This window comes from Physcomitrium patens, chromosome 16 (assembly GCF_059467195.1).
Source record: "Physcomitrium patens ecotype Gransden chromosome 16, ASM5946719v1, whole genome shotgun sequence".
Classification (NCBI taxonomy): Eukaryota; Viridiplantae; Streptophyta; class Bryopsida; order Funariales; family Funariaceae; genus Physcomitrium; species Physcomitrium patens.
The window spans coordinates 12,424,937-12,439,420 of NC_143425.1; the positions used below are offsets into that span (position 1 = coordinate 12,424,937).

The window sequence follows — 14,484 nt, forward strand, 5'->3', positions numbered from 1 at the left end:
AATAAATTTATATTTATATAAATACTTTTAAAATAAATAAATAATAAGCTATTAAAAAAATAAAATACCATATCAAAACATAGTCTTTTGAAGCTAATTTAATCATATATCATAAAAGAAGAAGAAGGTATATAAAATGTAATTAGTTCAAATTATAATAGAATTTTATTAGAACAAATAAGATTCTATACGTAACATTTTTTTCTAAGTTATTTTTTTATTTAAAAATACCTCTAATTCATTAAAAATATTTAAAATATATATGTATATAACTATAAATAGAAAAAACGAAATTTCATAGTATTAGTAAATATATTAATTGAGTTATTCTTTTGAGTTTGAAATAAAATCCATTGTTCATCTGTATAGTTTCAAATGGATTCAATTTTATTTATTTATTTATTTATTTATTTATTGAATCTTGTTTGTAAGAACAAAACTTCTACAAATTTATTTATAATATTTTTAAAAGGATTTTTTAATTATAAATAAAAAATTAGATTTAAAGACAATCATTTAAAGCTTTTATATTGATTTAGGAAAAAAAATGAAGTAATATAAAAATTAAAATATAAAATATAAAATAATAATCAAAATTTAAAGAAAATTTATTAATTTGGATTCAATAAAAGCTAACTCTATGATTTCATCTATTGTAATGTGATTTATTGGTTGATGAATATTAATGCTTATCCTACTTAATGATTTTTCTACAAAAAAATGATAATTTTCCTAAAACTTATATCAGAAAATGTTCTCATATTATTTTATTAAACCATGAGAAGTATAACACATGATATATAAAATACACCACATAGTAAGTTTCATAAATTTCGGATGCAACTATTGGTTGTGATGTGACTCAATTCTTGAAAGCAAACTTTAGAACTCATCTTAAACTCAAATTAATGGTGTGCCGAGGACTTGAACGCCATGTGCCAAGCATACCAAGTCCGAGGAAGGCACACAACACTTCAATATAGAATATCCCACATCGACGGCGTCCATTCAATCTAGTGCACCCAGAAACCGGGGGGCCAGGACATGAAGGGGCCGGGCAGTGGGAATGAGGAAGACTGCGCGTCCAGAAACCGACCCAGCCCGCGCGGCGGGCGAGGGTGAGCAGGGAATAGGCGGGGCCCACGGCGTCAGGGAGAGTAGCGGCGCTGTCCTCCAAACACACCGCCTTCAAATCTGGAGATGAAGCAGATCACACACCCAGCAGATTACCCGAGCTCAAGTCGTGAGGCACAAATAACTCCGGGCCCCCAAAAAGGGATTGCTCCTAAGAATCAAATCGAATGGAATAATAACCAGTGTTGTCAATTCCTCCATTCGGGATTGGATTCATAAACCCCACTTCTCAACATTCGCTGCCAGGCCTTCTCCTTCACCGCTCCGCTCTGCGAGCTTGGTTCTCGTTGCGCGTGGTCATCTAGCGCAAGAACTCCCAGTGCCACATCGGCTGTTGAGTTAGAGTGTCCCAACTCCGATTCCCTAAGGTTATAAGATTTAGCATAGGAACGAATTTGTGAAAGTGTTGTACTTAGAGAGTGTGAATTCGGTGGTCGACGGTTTGTAGCCGAGGGAAGAGGTGAGGTCGACATGGAGCGGGCGAAGCAGCAGGTGGTGAAGCGGCTGGTGCAGCAGGCGGTGCGGCGGGCAGCTGCGCCGTCTGCGCCTGTGCGTTCTGGCGCTGCGTTGCGAGCTGCCGCTGGCAACGAGACGCGTCGGGGATTCGGCGCTTCGCTGCTGCGTGGTAGCGGGAATGGAGTGGTGCAGCTTCCGCTCGGGGTGAGGGCCATTTCCGTGGAGGCTTTGAAGCCCAGCGACACGTTCCAGAGGCGTCACAACAGCGCTACCCTGGAAGAGCAGAAGGCAATGGCTGGGATGTGCGGATTCGAGGACATGGACGCCATGATCGACGCCACCGTGCCGAAGTCCATCCGCAGGCCCGACCTGAAGCTGAGCAAGTACGCGGAGGGGTTGACGGAGAGCGAGCTGTTGGCGCATTTCAAGTCGCTGGCGTCCAAGAACAAGGTGATGAGGTCCTTCATCGGAATGGGGTACCACGACACGCACGTCCCCACCGTGATTCTTCGCAACATCTTGGAGAACCCCGGATGGTATACCCAGTACACGCCCTACCAGGCAGAGATCGCGCAGGGGAGGCTGGAGTCGCTTCTGAACTTCCAAACCATGATCACGGATCTCACAGGTATGCCCATGTCCAACGCGTCGTTGCTGGACGAGGGTACCGCTGCGGCGGAGGCCATGACAATGTGTAGCAACATTGCCCGCGGCAGGAAGAAGACGTTCTTGGTGGCGGACAACTGCCATCCCCAGACAATTGAGGTGTGCAAGACCCGAGCAGACGGGCTGGGCTTGAATGTTGTGGTGGCGGATTACAAGAAGTTCGACTACAGCAGCAAGGACGTGAGCGGAGTGCTGGTGCAGTACCCGGCCACGGACGGGTCGGTGAACGACTACTCAGACTTCGTCAAGAACGCCCATGCTCATGGAGTGAAGGTGGTGATGGCGACCGATTTGTTGTCTCTTACGGTGCTGACCCCTCCCGGTGAGCTGGGAGCGGACATGGTGGTCGGATCCGCTCAGAGGTTTGGAGTTCCAATGGGCTACGGAGGGCCGCACGCCGCGTTTCTGGCAACCTCCCAGGAGTACAAGCGTCTCATGCCCGGGCGTATCATCGGTATGAGCATTGACGCCACTGGCAAGCCATGCCTCCGGATGGCCATGCAGACTCGGGAGCAGCACATTCGTCGTGACAAGGCGACCAGCAACATCTGTACCGCTCAGGTAGGTTTTTGGGAGAGGAGAGGAGAGGAGGAGAGGTTTCTTGATAGCTGAAATGCACGAGGAATCTGTTGCGCGCAACACGAATTGGCTTGATATGTCGATTATAAGGGGAATTCACCGCGTTCCTTGCTGCGTGCTCCACCAATTCATGTTCCGGCAACTGGTTTTGGTTGTCGCTGATTGATAAATCTCGCCATGGAGGGATGTCTGACGAAATTGGAACTGTTGACAGGCTTTGTTGGCGAACATGGCAGCCATGTACGCCGTATATCATGGCCCTGAGGGTTTGAAGACGATTGCGAACCGAGTTCATGGATTGGCCGCAGTATTCAGCGCTGGAGTGAGCAAGTTGGGATTCCAAACCGGATCCGCACCATTCTTTGACACAGTGAAGGTGACAGTTGGTGAAGGGCAGGTGGAGAAGGTTATGAAGGACGCAGTTGCACACGGTGTGAACTTGAGACAGTTGGACTCGAGCTCGGTGAGTTGATCGAAAGCCGTATCTGGTCGCAATTTTCTGCAACCGGTTGTTTCGGGGTAACCACACGGAGGTGATATGTATGCTGGTTGTTCTGACGTTTAGCTGCCGGTTACGGATGCACAGGTCACGCTATCTTTTGACGAGACCACGACAATTGGGGACGTGAACACTTTGTTCAAAATTTTCGGTGGAGGCAAGAACGTGAGTGCACATCATTGTGGAATGTCCCCTACACCTTGCTTGAAGGGAGTGATTGGTTGATACGGCGATGTGTGCCTGTTGGGTTCCCTTCTTTTTGTTCTCATTACTGGAGTCTGGTTGCACCACATGTCTGAGTTTAGATGTTTCATTGGGTCCAGGTTGGGTTTACTGCCGAGCAACTGGCAGGGGAGGTGGAGAGCCGCCTTCCGTCCAGCCTGAAGAGGGACACCCCATTCCTGACTCACCCGGTGTTCAACCAGTATCACTCGGAGCACGAGCTGCTCCGATATCTTCACAGGTTGCAGGCGAAGGATCTGTCGTTGGTCCACAGCATGATTCCGTTGGGCTCGTGCACGATGAAGTTGAACGCTACCACCGAAATGATACCAATTACATGGCCCGAAATGGCCAACCTGCATCCGTTTGCCCCGGAGGATCAGGCCCAAGGATACCAGGTACGTTGTCTGGCGTGAGGGAGTGGTGGTTATTTCTGTGTCGATGCAGTGGATCATCCACGGGCGACCGCTTGTTGAATACCGCTGCTGGATCGATGATCGTCTTTCAGGGGCCGGACACAGGAGGGGACTGACTTGAATCCGTTGTGCAGGAAATGTTCAAGGAACTGGGTGACCTGCTGTGTGAGATCACGGGGTTTGATTCTATGTCCCTGCAGCCCAACGCCGGTGCTGCTGGCGAGTACGCAGGGCTGATGGTCATCCGTGCCTACCACCTTGTAAGATCGTCGGCGTGACCTGCTGTTCGGTGTTGGGAGTGTTGCAATTAAGTTTGGATACGCTCACTGTGGGGTCGGGGATGGGATGGTATTGTGGGACTCAGGAAGTGGCAATTTCTTAGAGGCAAAGTCTGACTTGCGCAGCTGTGATTGCCCTCAGGCTCGAGGAGACGCGCATCGTGACGTGTGCATCATTCCAGTTTCGGCTCATGGAACGAACCCTGCAAGTGCAGCCATGTGCGGGATGAGAATTGTGACTGTGGGAACTGACAAACACGGGAACGTGGATATTGCCGAATTGAGGAAGGCAGCAGAGAAGCACAAGGACAATCTGTCCGCTCTGATGGTGAGTATCAACCGATGTTGGTGGGAAGAGACGGAGCTTGACTCGGGATTTCGGTTGGATAGGGGAATGGAATGTGTAGATAAGACGAGCAGCATCAGGGCTGCTGGAAAGGTTGTAGTCTGTGTGTTTGCATTGGGTCGAAGTGACTGGGTGTCACGAACAGTGAGTGTGGCTTGGACAATGCTCGGAGCCCGTGGTGGAGAGAAATCGGCATTGCTGGCCCGGTGGGGAGGTAGATTAGCCTGCTGTTGAGAGCTGTGTCGAGGTTGAAGTGACGGAACTGAAGGGCACACGGTTTCTTGGATCTGTCGTCTTTGTCAATAGTGCAGATGACCCACAAGGTTGATGGCTTGACCCTTGAACAGGTGACTTATCCTTCGACGCACGGTGTGTACGAGGAGGGCATTGATGAGATCTGCAACATCATCCATCAATACGGTGGACAAGTGTACATGGACGGTGCCAACATGAACGCTCAGGTGGGGCTTACCAGTCCTGGTCACATCGGAGCAGACGTGTGCCATCTGAACTTGCACAAGACGTTCTGCATTCCTCATGGAGGAGGTGGCCCCGGAATGGGACCCATCGGAGTGAAGAAGCATTTGGCTCCCTTCCTCCCATCACACCCTGTGGTAAGGAAATCCTGGCTTGCTGCAAAAACCCGAGTTCTTTGTGTGCGAGGGATTTGTAATTTTTGGTGTCGAGTCTGGAGAGTCGATTGGGATGGAATGACTGGATTGTGTGACGGCAGCGCGGTTTTCAGAACGACCTCTGACGATTAAGTATCGAAATGCAGGTTGGCACCGGAGGATTCCCAAGGCCGGCCAACACTCAACCATTGGGGCCCATTTCTGCTGCACCTTACGGATCAGCACTGATCTTGCCAATTTCTTACAGCTACATCGCGATGATGGGGAACAAGGGTTTGACGGATGCCTCCAAGCTCGCGATCTTGAACGCGAACTACATGGCCAAGCGTTTGGAGGTTGGTGGATAGGATGATTCAACACTCAGCGACGGGTCTTTGTTTTTGTTTTTGTTTTTTTTTGTTTTTATTGGTTTTTGTGAATATTGGGCACAACATGGATTCAGCAGTCGTTGTCACTGTGTTACCGTGGTGTATCTGACCGACATGATGTGGCTTGCGTGCAGAACCATTATCCAGTTCTGTTCCGGGGCGTGAACGGAACGTGTGCTCACGAGTTCATCATCGACTTGAGGAAGTTCAAGGTACTGAATGCCGAGAAGCCCTGAGTAGTGAAGTGAAATTTTGCCTGGATATGAAACATGAGGAATGGGAGGTTTAGGGTTCATAGTTACTGAGCTGCTGATTATGTTGCGTGTGTATCACAGGAAACTGCTGGAATCGAGGCAGAGGATGTGGCGAAGCGCCTGATGGACTACGGTTACCATGCGCCAACCATGTCGTGGCCTGTGTCCGGCACGCTCATGATTGAGCCGACGGAGAGCGAGAGCAAGGCCGAGCTGGATCGGTTCTGCGACGCCTTGATCTCCATTAGAGAGGAAATCGCAGCAATTGAGAACGGAGAGGCCAGCCGCGAGGACAACGTCCTGAAGGGTGCCCCTCATCCAGCATCGGTTGTGATGGCCGACGACTGGACCAAGTCCTACTCGAGGGAGGTTGCAGCATTCCCCGCATCGTGGGTGCGAGCATCGAAGTTCTGGCCCACGACATCGCGTGTGGACAACGTGTATGGAGACCGCAACCTCATGTGCACGAACCCGTCCGCGGAAGTTATTGACGAGAAGATTGCAGCAGCCGCTTGAATGGTAGAATGCAGATATGAGTGTACCCCCGCATTTGGAGGGTCCTAAATAGTGTACTTAATCGTGAAAGCTGCCCACAACATATCGTACCTCGGCAAAGCGGTTGCTGAGTGTTGTCATGGTCAGTAGAACTCTGTCGTCCTCGTGTTGTCGACACGGCGTAAGGATTGTATAGCTGCTGTAGATCCATGTTAGGCGCGCCGCGTCTCTCACCGTCGTGGGGTAGATCAGTCGATATTGCAAGCATGAAAGCCCATGTATCTGATGATTCTTTGAACACAAAGTGTTAACTGGATTTCAATTGTACAACGATCTCTAGCACTCGATTATGTGTCGCGACCTTGTTGCATTTGAATGTCGTCACTGTCATTATGGCTGTGTTGTCTGAGTAGCACCTGAGCCTGGGTGGTCATACTGAAAAATCCCAGAATTATGTGAGCTCGTATTATGTTTTAGGTTAATGCTGGTATTGGTATTGGTCCATATTTAACATAAGCCCTTGACTAATTGGGTATTAGTTTATATCACATTAGGAATGTTGCTGTTATGCATGGATATATCCTTGCTGATTTTAATTGTTAAACAATTTAAATTTGGGATTTTTAATTTGACACATTTAAAATTTTAAACATAATTTGAGTTAATTGTTTGCAAGAAAACACTAGATGCATTAGTATCCAAACTTGTGTTTCTTTAGCCTAATGTCTTTGGCAAAGCTATTGCCATTGTGGTTGTTTTGATTTTTTTTTTTTTTTTTTTTTTTTTCATATACTTAACACCATGTCTTGTTTAATCAATGTCCATTTAATGTCTACTATATCTACCTCCATTGCACTAGAGAAAGGCCAATCTATTAAGCAATGACTTTTTCAACATTTTCTTTTGGCTTGAAGTTAAGAACTTTTATAGCATATTTGGCATCAACATCAACAAAGATTAGTGTTGCTCCATTGATTAAAAGAACAAGTTCTTGTACATTTATAATAGTGCTTAGCTCTGTGAGTTGAATACGCCTCTATCTTAATCAAAAGGCCATGAGAGGGCAACTTCAAAGTTACAAGGCAAAGCTTCTAAAAACACTAGAAGAATCTATGCAAATAGGATATGGTGTCACCAAAGGCGACAAAAAGAAGGTAGTAGTCACTATCAAGTAAAAGCTCAATAAAAGTTGTCTCCATTTTGAGAAGATGAAGAAGCTCTTAAGAAAAAAGCCAACTACCAAGCCTCATTATACAATCAACTTTGTAGTCAATTTGTTATTAGAGGAGTACAATAATATTGGAGCAAATGATAAAGAAGAAACTAACAATAACAAATTAGACATTGAGGGGTTTGAAGTCATGGCTAAAACCACAAAGTTGTAAAAATAAAATATTTAGAAAAAGCACTAAAATCAAAACATTCACATTCTACAACCCAGCTTTATCCTCACATAGTCTTAATTTCCAAAACCTAAACCATAAAGACAATGATAATTATTAAAAAAATATATGTAAAAAACCATGTATTCTTTAAAGCTAAATTATTTTTTGGAAACACCTTCCTACAGATTCTTTAGCTTTATAATTCCATTCTCCAAGCAATTCAATCCTTGCTCCAATTCAATCACCATCTACTTATTAATCATTGTCATTACACCCACTTCTCTTCTACATCTAAATTCTCTCTTCCACCAACACAAAAATCATTTTTTAAAAAAAATTAATCACTAAAACTTTCTCTTTTTTTTCTACAAATACTCAAGATGCGGCAAGACAAAAGTAACAAGTCTCAATTGGCTTCATGAATTAATTATGCACAAAAGAGAAATAAAGTATCATTTCATAAAGAGGTTTCTTTTCTACCACAACATTGCCCTTGCAAATGTATTTCAAGAGGGAGTAAAGCAAAGATGGACATTTTGGACTTGATTTCATCCAATATCAACTTTTGTGGCAACCCAATTATCAAGATTAAAATGCAAGAAAAAATTATATTGTTTAAATTTTATAAAGTAAATGTTGAAGAACTTGATGTAGAAACAAATTTGATATTTTTTATTACTTCTTCTAATAAATTCTATTTGTACAAATAATTGATTCAATTTATCAGGAAAGAAAAAAATTTTAAAAATTAATAGATATCATGATATACACTTTTTTGATATCAATATTGATTTTGAAGGATATAAAAACTTATGTTAAATATCTATGTTATTCCTTGAAAGTGATCATATCTGTAATATCATAATAATATTGTGTTCTTCTTCATTTGTCATTTTTTAATCAAATCTTTGTAATCTTTTTAACAAAATCATAAGAATATACCTTTGCTAGAATTGAGTTCTTCTTATTAGCTATATATTAAAAGATATCTTTAAATATCATCAAAATCTTCTAGATGTTTTCGGGATAGAAAGAGTTTGTCTCAAGAAAGCACTGGGCTCCTAACTACCACTAATTGCTCAATCAAGTCTTGAGATAAGGAAGACTAAGTTTGTATATATACATATATATATATAATACTTTTAGGAGAAATTACACCGAATATATAGTCTTAAGTTCCCAAAATATCCAAAATATGATAAAAACAAAAAAAACTCTAAATCCTTGTATATCCTTATGGGGTATTATTTCTGAACTTCAAAAACTCATATCTTTCAATCAGACCATTCAAATACACTCAAGTTTTACAAGAAGTAGTGATGTACTTCTAAAAACTACTACAACAAATTTCAACTACAAATTTGATGCGGATCTTAAGATATCACCAAAACCCTAATAGTAGCTTCAAACCCTAGTTTTTATACACTCTCGTGTAATTTTCTTCATATCTCACAAATTAAGCACTCAAATGCCACAAAATTTGTATGTATAGCTTCTTGACACAAAAATCTACTTTCTCCAAAAGGTTTGAGTCCAAAATTCATCTAGAAACTCAAGATATGGCTCCAACCATTACTATGAATAAAATCACTTACTTACTGCCTTTGATTTGGATGTGCTGACTTCAACCCTCTATAACTTCTTCATTCAAACTCCAAATTCATCAAATAGTATATGAAAAGTGTAGTCAAAAAAGTCTTCTCTCCAATCCTGGTCGCCAATCTTTCATTGCTCTCCGTAAACGTATTTTATGCCCCAAAGAGTGACAATTGGTATGAAATTGACACCTCAACTTTGACCGTCAATAACTCCTTCATGAAAACTCCAAATCACACAAAATTTGCACCCAATTTGTATGTGAAATCCTAAAATTGATGTTTCTAGCCTTTAAAGCTCAAATGACTTCAAAAGAGAAACCCTAATCCCTAATAAGGCCTCATCAGCCCCCTTGAAGCCCATCGGGCATGGCCTTCGACCAATAGGAATGAAGATCTCCATTCCTTGCCTTCATTCAACCATGCCTTGCTTTCATTCCTTCCAATAAGCCTCCTACTAGTTAAGATTTTCATCTTTAGGCTCTAATCTCCTCTCAAGGTTTCACACTAAATACTTAGGTCTTATAATTTTTTTAAATGCTATAATCAAAATAGATAAAACTTAAAATAAAGTTTTTTATATCCACTTTATTTAAATTAACCTATTAACCATTCTAACATATACCAAGACTTATGAACATATTATATGACTTAATTAATTTTTACATACTATAAGTAATTATAGTACGAAAACATTGCATATACACACTAATTAAGTCTTAGAGTAATAAATCAAAGCTACTATAGCATCAATCTAATAGTCATCTATAAGAAATTTTCTAAATTTCTTGATAGCTTTTAAAAGAAGAAAGAAGAAGAAAAATAAAAAAATAAAAAAATAAAAAAAAATAAAAAATGAAGAAAGAAAGAAAGAACAAAATCTATTTTGCTATGCTTACTCTATGTATAATTTAAATAGATAGTAACAAGGCATATTTGAGCTTTGAGGCCAGAATTAAAGACTATGTATTCCAATTTAACACAACCTTTATAGTATGATTGTGCTTTATGAATGCTAGCATCGTCCTTGCAATTGCCCTTAATTCTAATAAATATCTAACGTGTCTATAGAATACTAATTGCTTTGAGCACATTGAAATAATATCCAACGATTTAGAAAAAAAAGTTGATGCAAAATAAGAGACATCATTAGATAGAAAAAGTGAACCTTGATTACAAATTATATATTAAGAAAAATTGTTGAAAATAAGTGTGTTTCAATCCTTAAAAGTTTCTTAATAAATATGCACAAATACTATAAAAGATTATATAAGAGTTTTTTAAGACATGAAAGGAACTACACCATCTTTGGGATGTGAAAATAAAGTAAAGAAGATTTTAAGATGAAGTATAATGGATTGAAGTTCAACACTTATAAGCTAGATATCCTATCAATCTCTTTCCATTGATACACTACATTTATTTTTTCTTCCCTCCTACCTTCTTTCTACGTATTCTTTCTCTTTTTGATGAACTCCAATCTACATTGCATGAAAATAGAGAACTCACTTTATACCATCTTTAAAATAAGTACAAGCATTTTCAACTTTTTCTTTTCACAATGCCACTATATTGCTGAGCCACCTTACTCCTTTTTTGTCACTTCTATGATGATCATTATAAGCTTATGAATATTAGTTCCAATGCCATTACATCTTCTTGTATTATTAAGACTTATCTACAACATCTTCATACATCTACATCATTTTTTCAATATACTTAAGATTAGAATAAATTATGATTTCTATAATAAAGTGGCTAGGATAAATTAAAATATACTTATAATATTTTTTTAAATAAGACAAACATTCTTGAGTGTTAATTTTATAACATGATATTAAAGCAAAATTAAGGTAGTTTTTAAGATTGATGAGCCTTATTTCTAATTTAAAAAATAAAATAAAAAAGTATCAGAAGAGATCATAGAAAGTAGAGAGAAATTTACAACCTATAAAATAGAAGAGTTGAGCAATCTAGTTGAAGCTCAAAACTATGTTGTTTGGAAGTTGAAGATGACTACTATCTTAAAGAGAAAGAATCTATAGAATATTATAGAAACCAAAACAATAGTATCATTTTTTTTCATTACCATATTAGAAAAATCTTATACAGAAACTTAGCTTGAAAAAGCAAAGCAAAGAGTCCTATCAGGTCTTACTATGTCATTTGCAAATAGTTTTAGATACGATTTTTCAACACAACAACCATGTAGATTCATAGAATATAATTATAAGAATATTTTATATATGAGATCAATAAAAAATTATGTTATTGAATAAAAAACTTAACAAAATGACAATAAAAGAAAAAAATGACATTAATACTTATCTAATTGAGGCGATTAATATGAAGAATCAACTAAATTCATGTAATGAAGAAATTACAAATATGATTCTTGTAAACATAGTCTTCAAAGGAATTACCACAAAGCTACAAAATGATGATCTAAGGTATTACTTATATGTAATAATCCATATTTGAAGATGTTATGGATAAGGTTTTCATCAAAACTCATTGCATGGCTGTAAAAGAGCAAAATTTGAAACAAAAATAAGCCTCACTAGTACAATTTCAACAAACAAACCAAGGAAGATGTGGATACAACTACTTTATACAAGGAAGAGGAAATTAAAGGAGAAGGAACTTAACTCAAGGAATACTACATCATTTTTTCTTGCATCACTTCTCGAGACTAAAACCTCACATGAATAACTAGCATCTTTAGAATAGACCTAGAGAAGCTTTATACTTTACAATAAGATGATTGCAAATTCTTACAACTAGATTTGAATTTAAAAAATATAATATTATTTTTTTATTATGTATGTAGAAGTTCTAATCGAATTGCTTGAGACAATCCACAAAATCAACATAAACTATGTAGAAGGAAGTATTTACAAAAAAAATTAAAAAAAAAATATAAGTAAATTCAATTTTGTTCATAAGAACTAGTATGTTGACTTGGAAACCAACAACCATTTTATCAGAGAAAACTTTAACTTTTAATTAGTAGATGCACAAACTCCAAGTACATTAAAGAAAAAAAACCCCGCAAATGGCAGCTCCCACAAGATTGAGGCTACTGGTTCAGCTCATATAATTTCAGTATGTGGTGCAATATATCTTTATGATATTTTGTATATCCCAGCCTTAGATTGAAATTTGATTTTAGTAAAAACTTTCATAGACCACAGCAAGTTAGTTATGTTTACAAAAAAATATTGTTTGATGTTGAAATAAGATAAAAAATTAAGTGCCTCAGAAACAAGAAATAAAGAAAACATACTTTATTAATTCTATAATAAAACATCAAAACCATTTATCATTGAAGTAAATTTTGTAAAAAAAAAAAAGAAGACAATATTAGACTATAGCACAAAAGATTTGGATACTTATATTATGCAACTTTACAACATTTGTCAAAGGCTCACCAAGTACAAGAACTACCACTACTTCATATACTACAAGAAATGTTTGAAGATTGCCTTGCTAGATGATATCATTGAGAAAGGTCTTCAAAAAATTTGTTTCATTGAACAAAAAAGGTAATACAATTTATATACTCTAATGTAGTAGGACCTATAAGAATACCATCTTTGAGAAGCTTCAAATACTTTGTAATATTCATCGATGACTACTCTCAAAAGAGTTGGATATACTTCTTACAAAATAAGAGAGAAATACACAAGAAATTTAAGTAATTAAAAAACAAGTAGAAAAAGAAATATGAAATTATATATTATATCTAGAGACAAAGAAAGGAAAAAAAATATTAAACACAAAAATTAAATGACTACTTAATAATACAAGGAATCAAAAGGCAATTCAACATGGTACATATTCCACAGCAAAATAGAATTGATGAAAGAAAAAACTATATTATAGTTAAGAGAATATCCTTAATATCTATTGCATATAAATTATTAGTCTATTTATAAATAAAAACAATCTACTAAACAAACTACTTAATAAATATTAGTTCTATTAGAACAAACTACAAAATCAATCCAAAATAACTCTATAGTAAGACCAAGATATATGTAGACCACTTGAAAGTATTTGGATTGGTTGCCTATTTTTACATTTCAAAAAAAGATAGACCTAAGTTGAACAGTAAGACAATTAAATGTATATTTTTGAAATATTATATATAAATCAAAGCCTATAGATTATTTGATTCTATATATTGTAAAATTTGAGTTAATTGAGATATAGTAGTTGATGAGCTCTTAATAGGTTTTGAATATATAAAAAAAATTACAATTCTAGTAAAAGAAGTAGAAATATTTTTTAAAATAGAATTATTAATTTGAGATAAAATTGATATAATAAATCAACAAATAAATAATAAAGGCAAGTTAATTATGAGTCTTGATTTTGAAGAAGAATATACAAGCTCTTCAATAGATACACTGTAAGCAGATATCCTATTTGAAACTATCTATAGTAATGATTCTAATGCACTTGGGAAAGCTCTTTAGCAAATAAATATAGAACACAATCATCAGTGCATATACTCTACTTAAAATAAAAAATCTAATATAAGATTCAATGATAATTACATGCTTACATTTAAAATAGAATTAAAACTAAGGAATTATAAGGAAGCAATATAACATATTGGATAACAAGATGCAATCAAAGAAGTAGAATCTATATAAAAAAATAAAATTTGGAATTTAATAAATATACTTCAAGGAAAAAATCTAGTTTGTGCTAAATAGATCTTTAAGACAAAATTGAGAGTAATTAGCAACATTAAAAAACTTAAGGTCAAGATTATAGCTTAAGGCTTTGAAGAAGAGGAAAAAATAGATTTCTTCAAAATCTTTTTCCATGTGGTTAGATGGACAATTTTTAGAACAACCATAGCATTAGAAGCAAGAAAAAATTAGAAACTACAATATTTAGATGTTAAAACAACATTTCTTCATAGAAAGTTCAAAAAAGAAGTATATATATTCCTACTTCCAAGTTTTAAACAAAAAAGAAGTAAAGAAAAAGCTTATAAATTAGAAAAGGTACTATATGGGCTATACAATGCTTGTAGACCCTTGTATGGATGCATTAATAACTATCTATGAAATCAAAATCTAGAGAAGAATAACAAAGATTTTAATATATACTTCATAATCTAAGATACAAACCATGCAATAGTA

The 14,484-nt window shown here is 37.5% G+C and overlaps 1 protein-coding gene across 1 annotated transcript; it reads left to right on the forward strand.

Moving 5' to 3' along the window:
• The first annotated feature begins 1,389 nt into the window (after positions 1-1,389).
• On the forward strand, positions 1,390-6,675 carry LOC112293875 (glycine dehydrogenase (decarboxylating), mitochondrial). The gene is made up of 10 exons (XM_024543808.3): positions 1,390-2,817; positions 3,050-3,298; positions 3,422-3,499; positions 3,658-3,954; positions 4,107-4,232; positions 4,393-4,578; positions 4,944-5,210; positions 5,375-5,563; positions 5,731-5,808; positions 5,932-6,675. Exons 1-10 carry the CDS (start codon positions 1,606-1,608, stop codon positions 6,364-6,366), a joined length of 3,117 nt encoding a protein of 1,038 aa, XP_024399576.1. The 5' UTR covers positions 1,390-1,605; the 3' UTR covers positions 6,367-6,675.
• Positions 6,676-14,484: the final 7,809 nt, after the last annotated feature.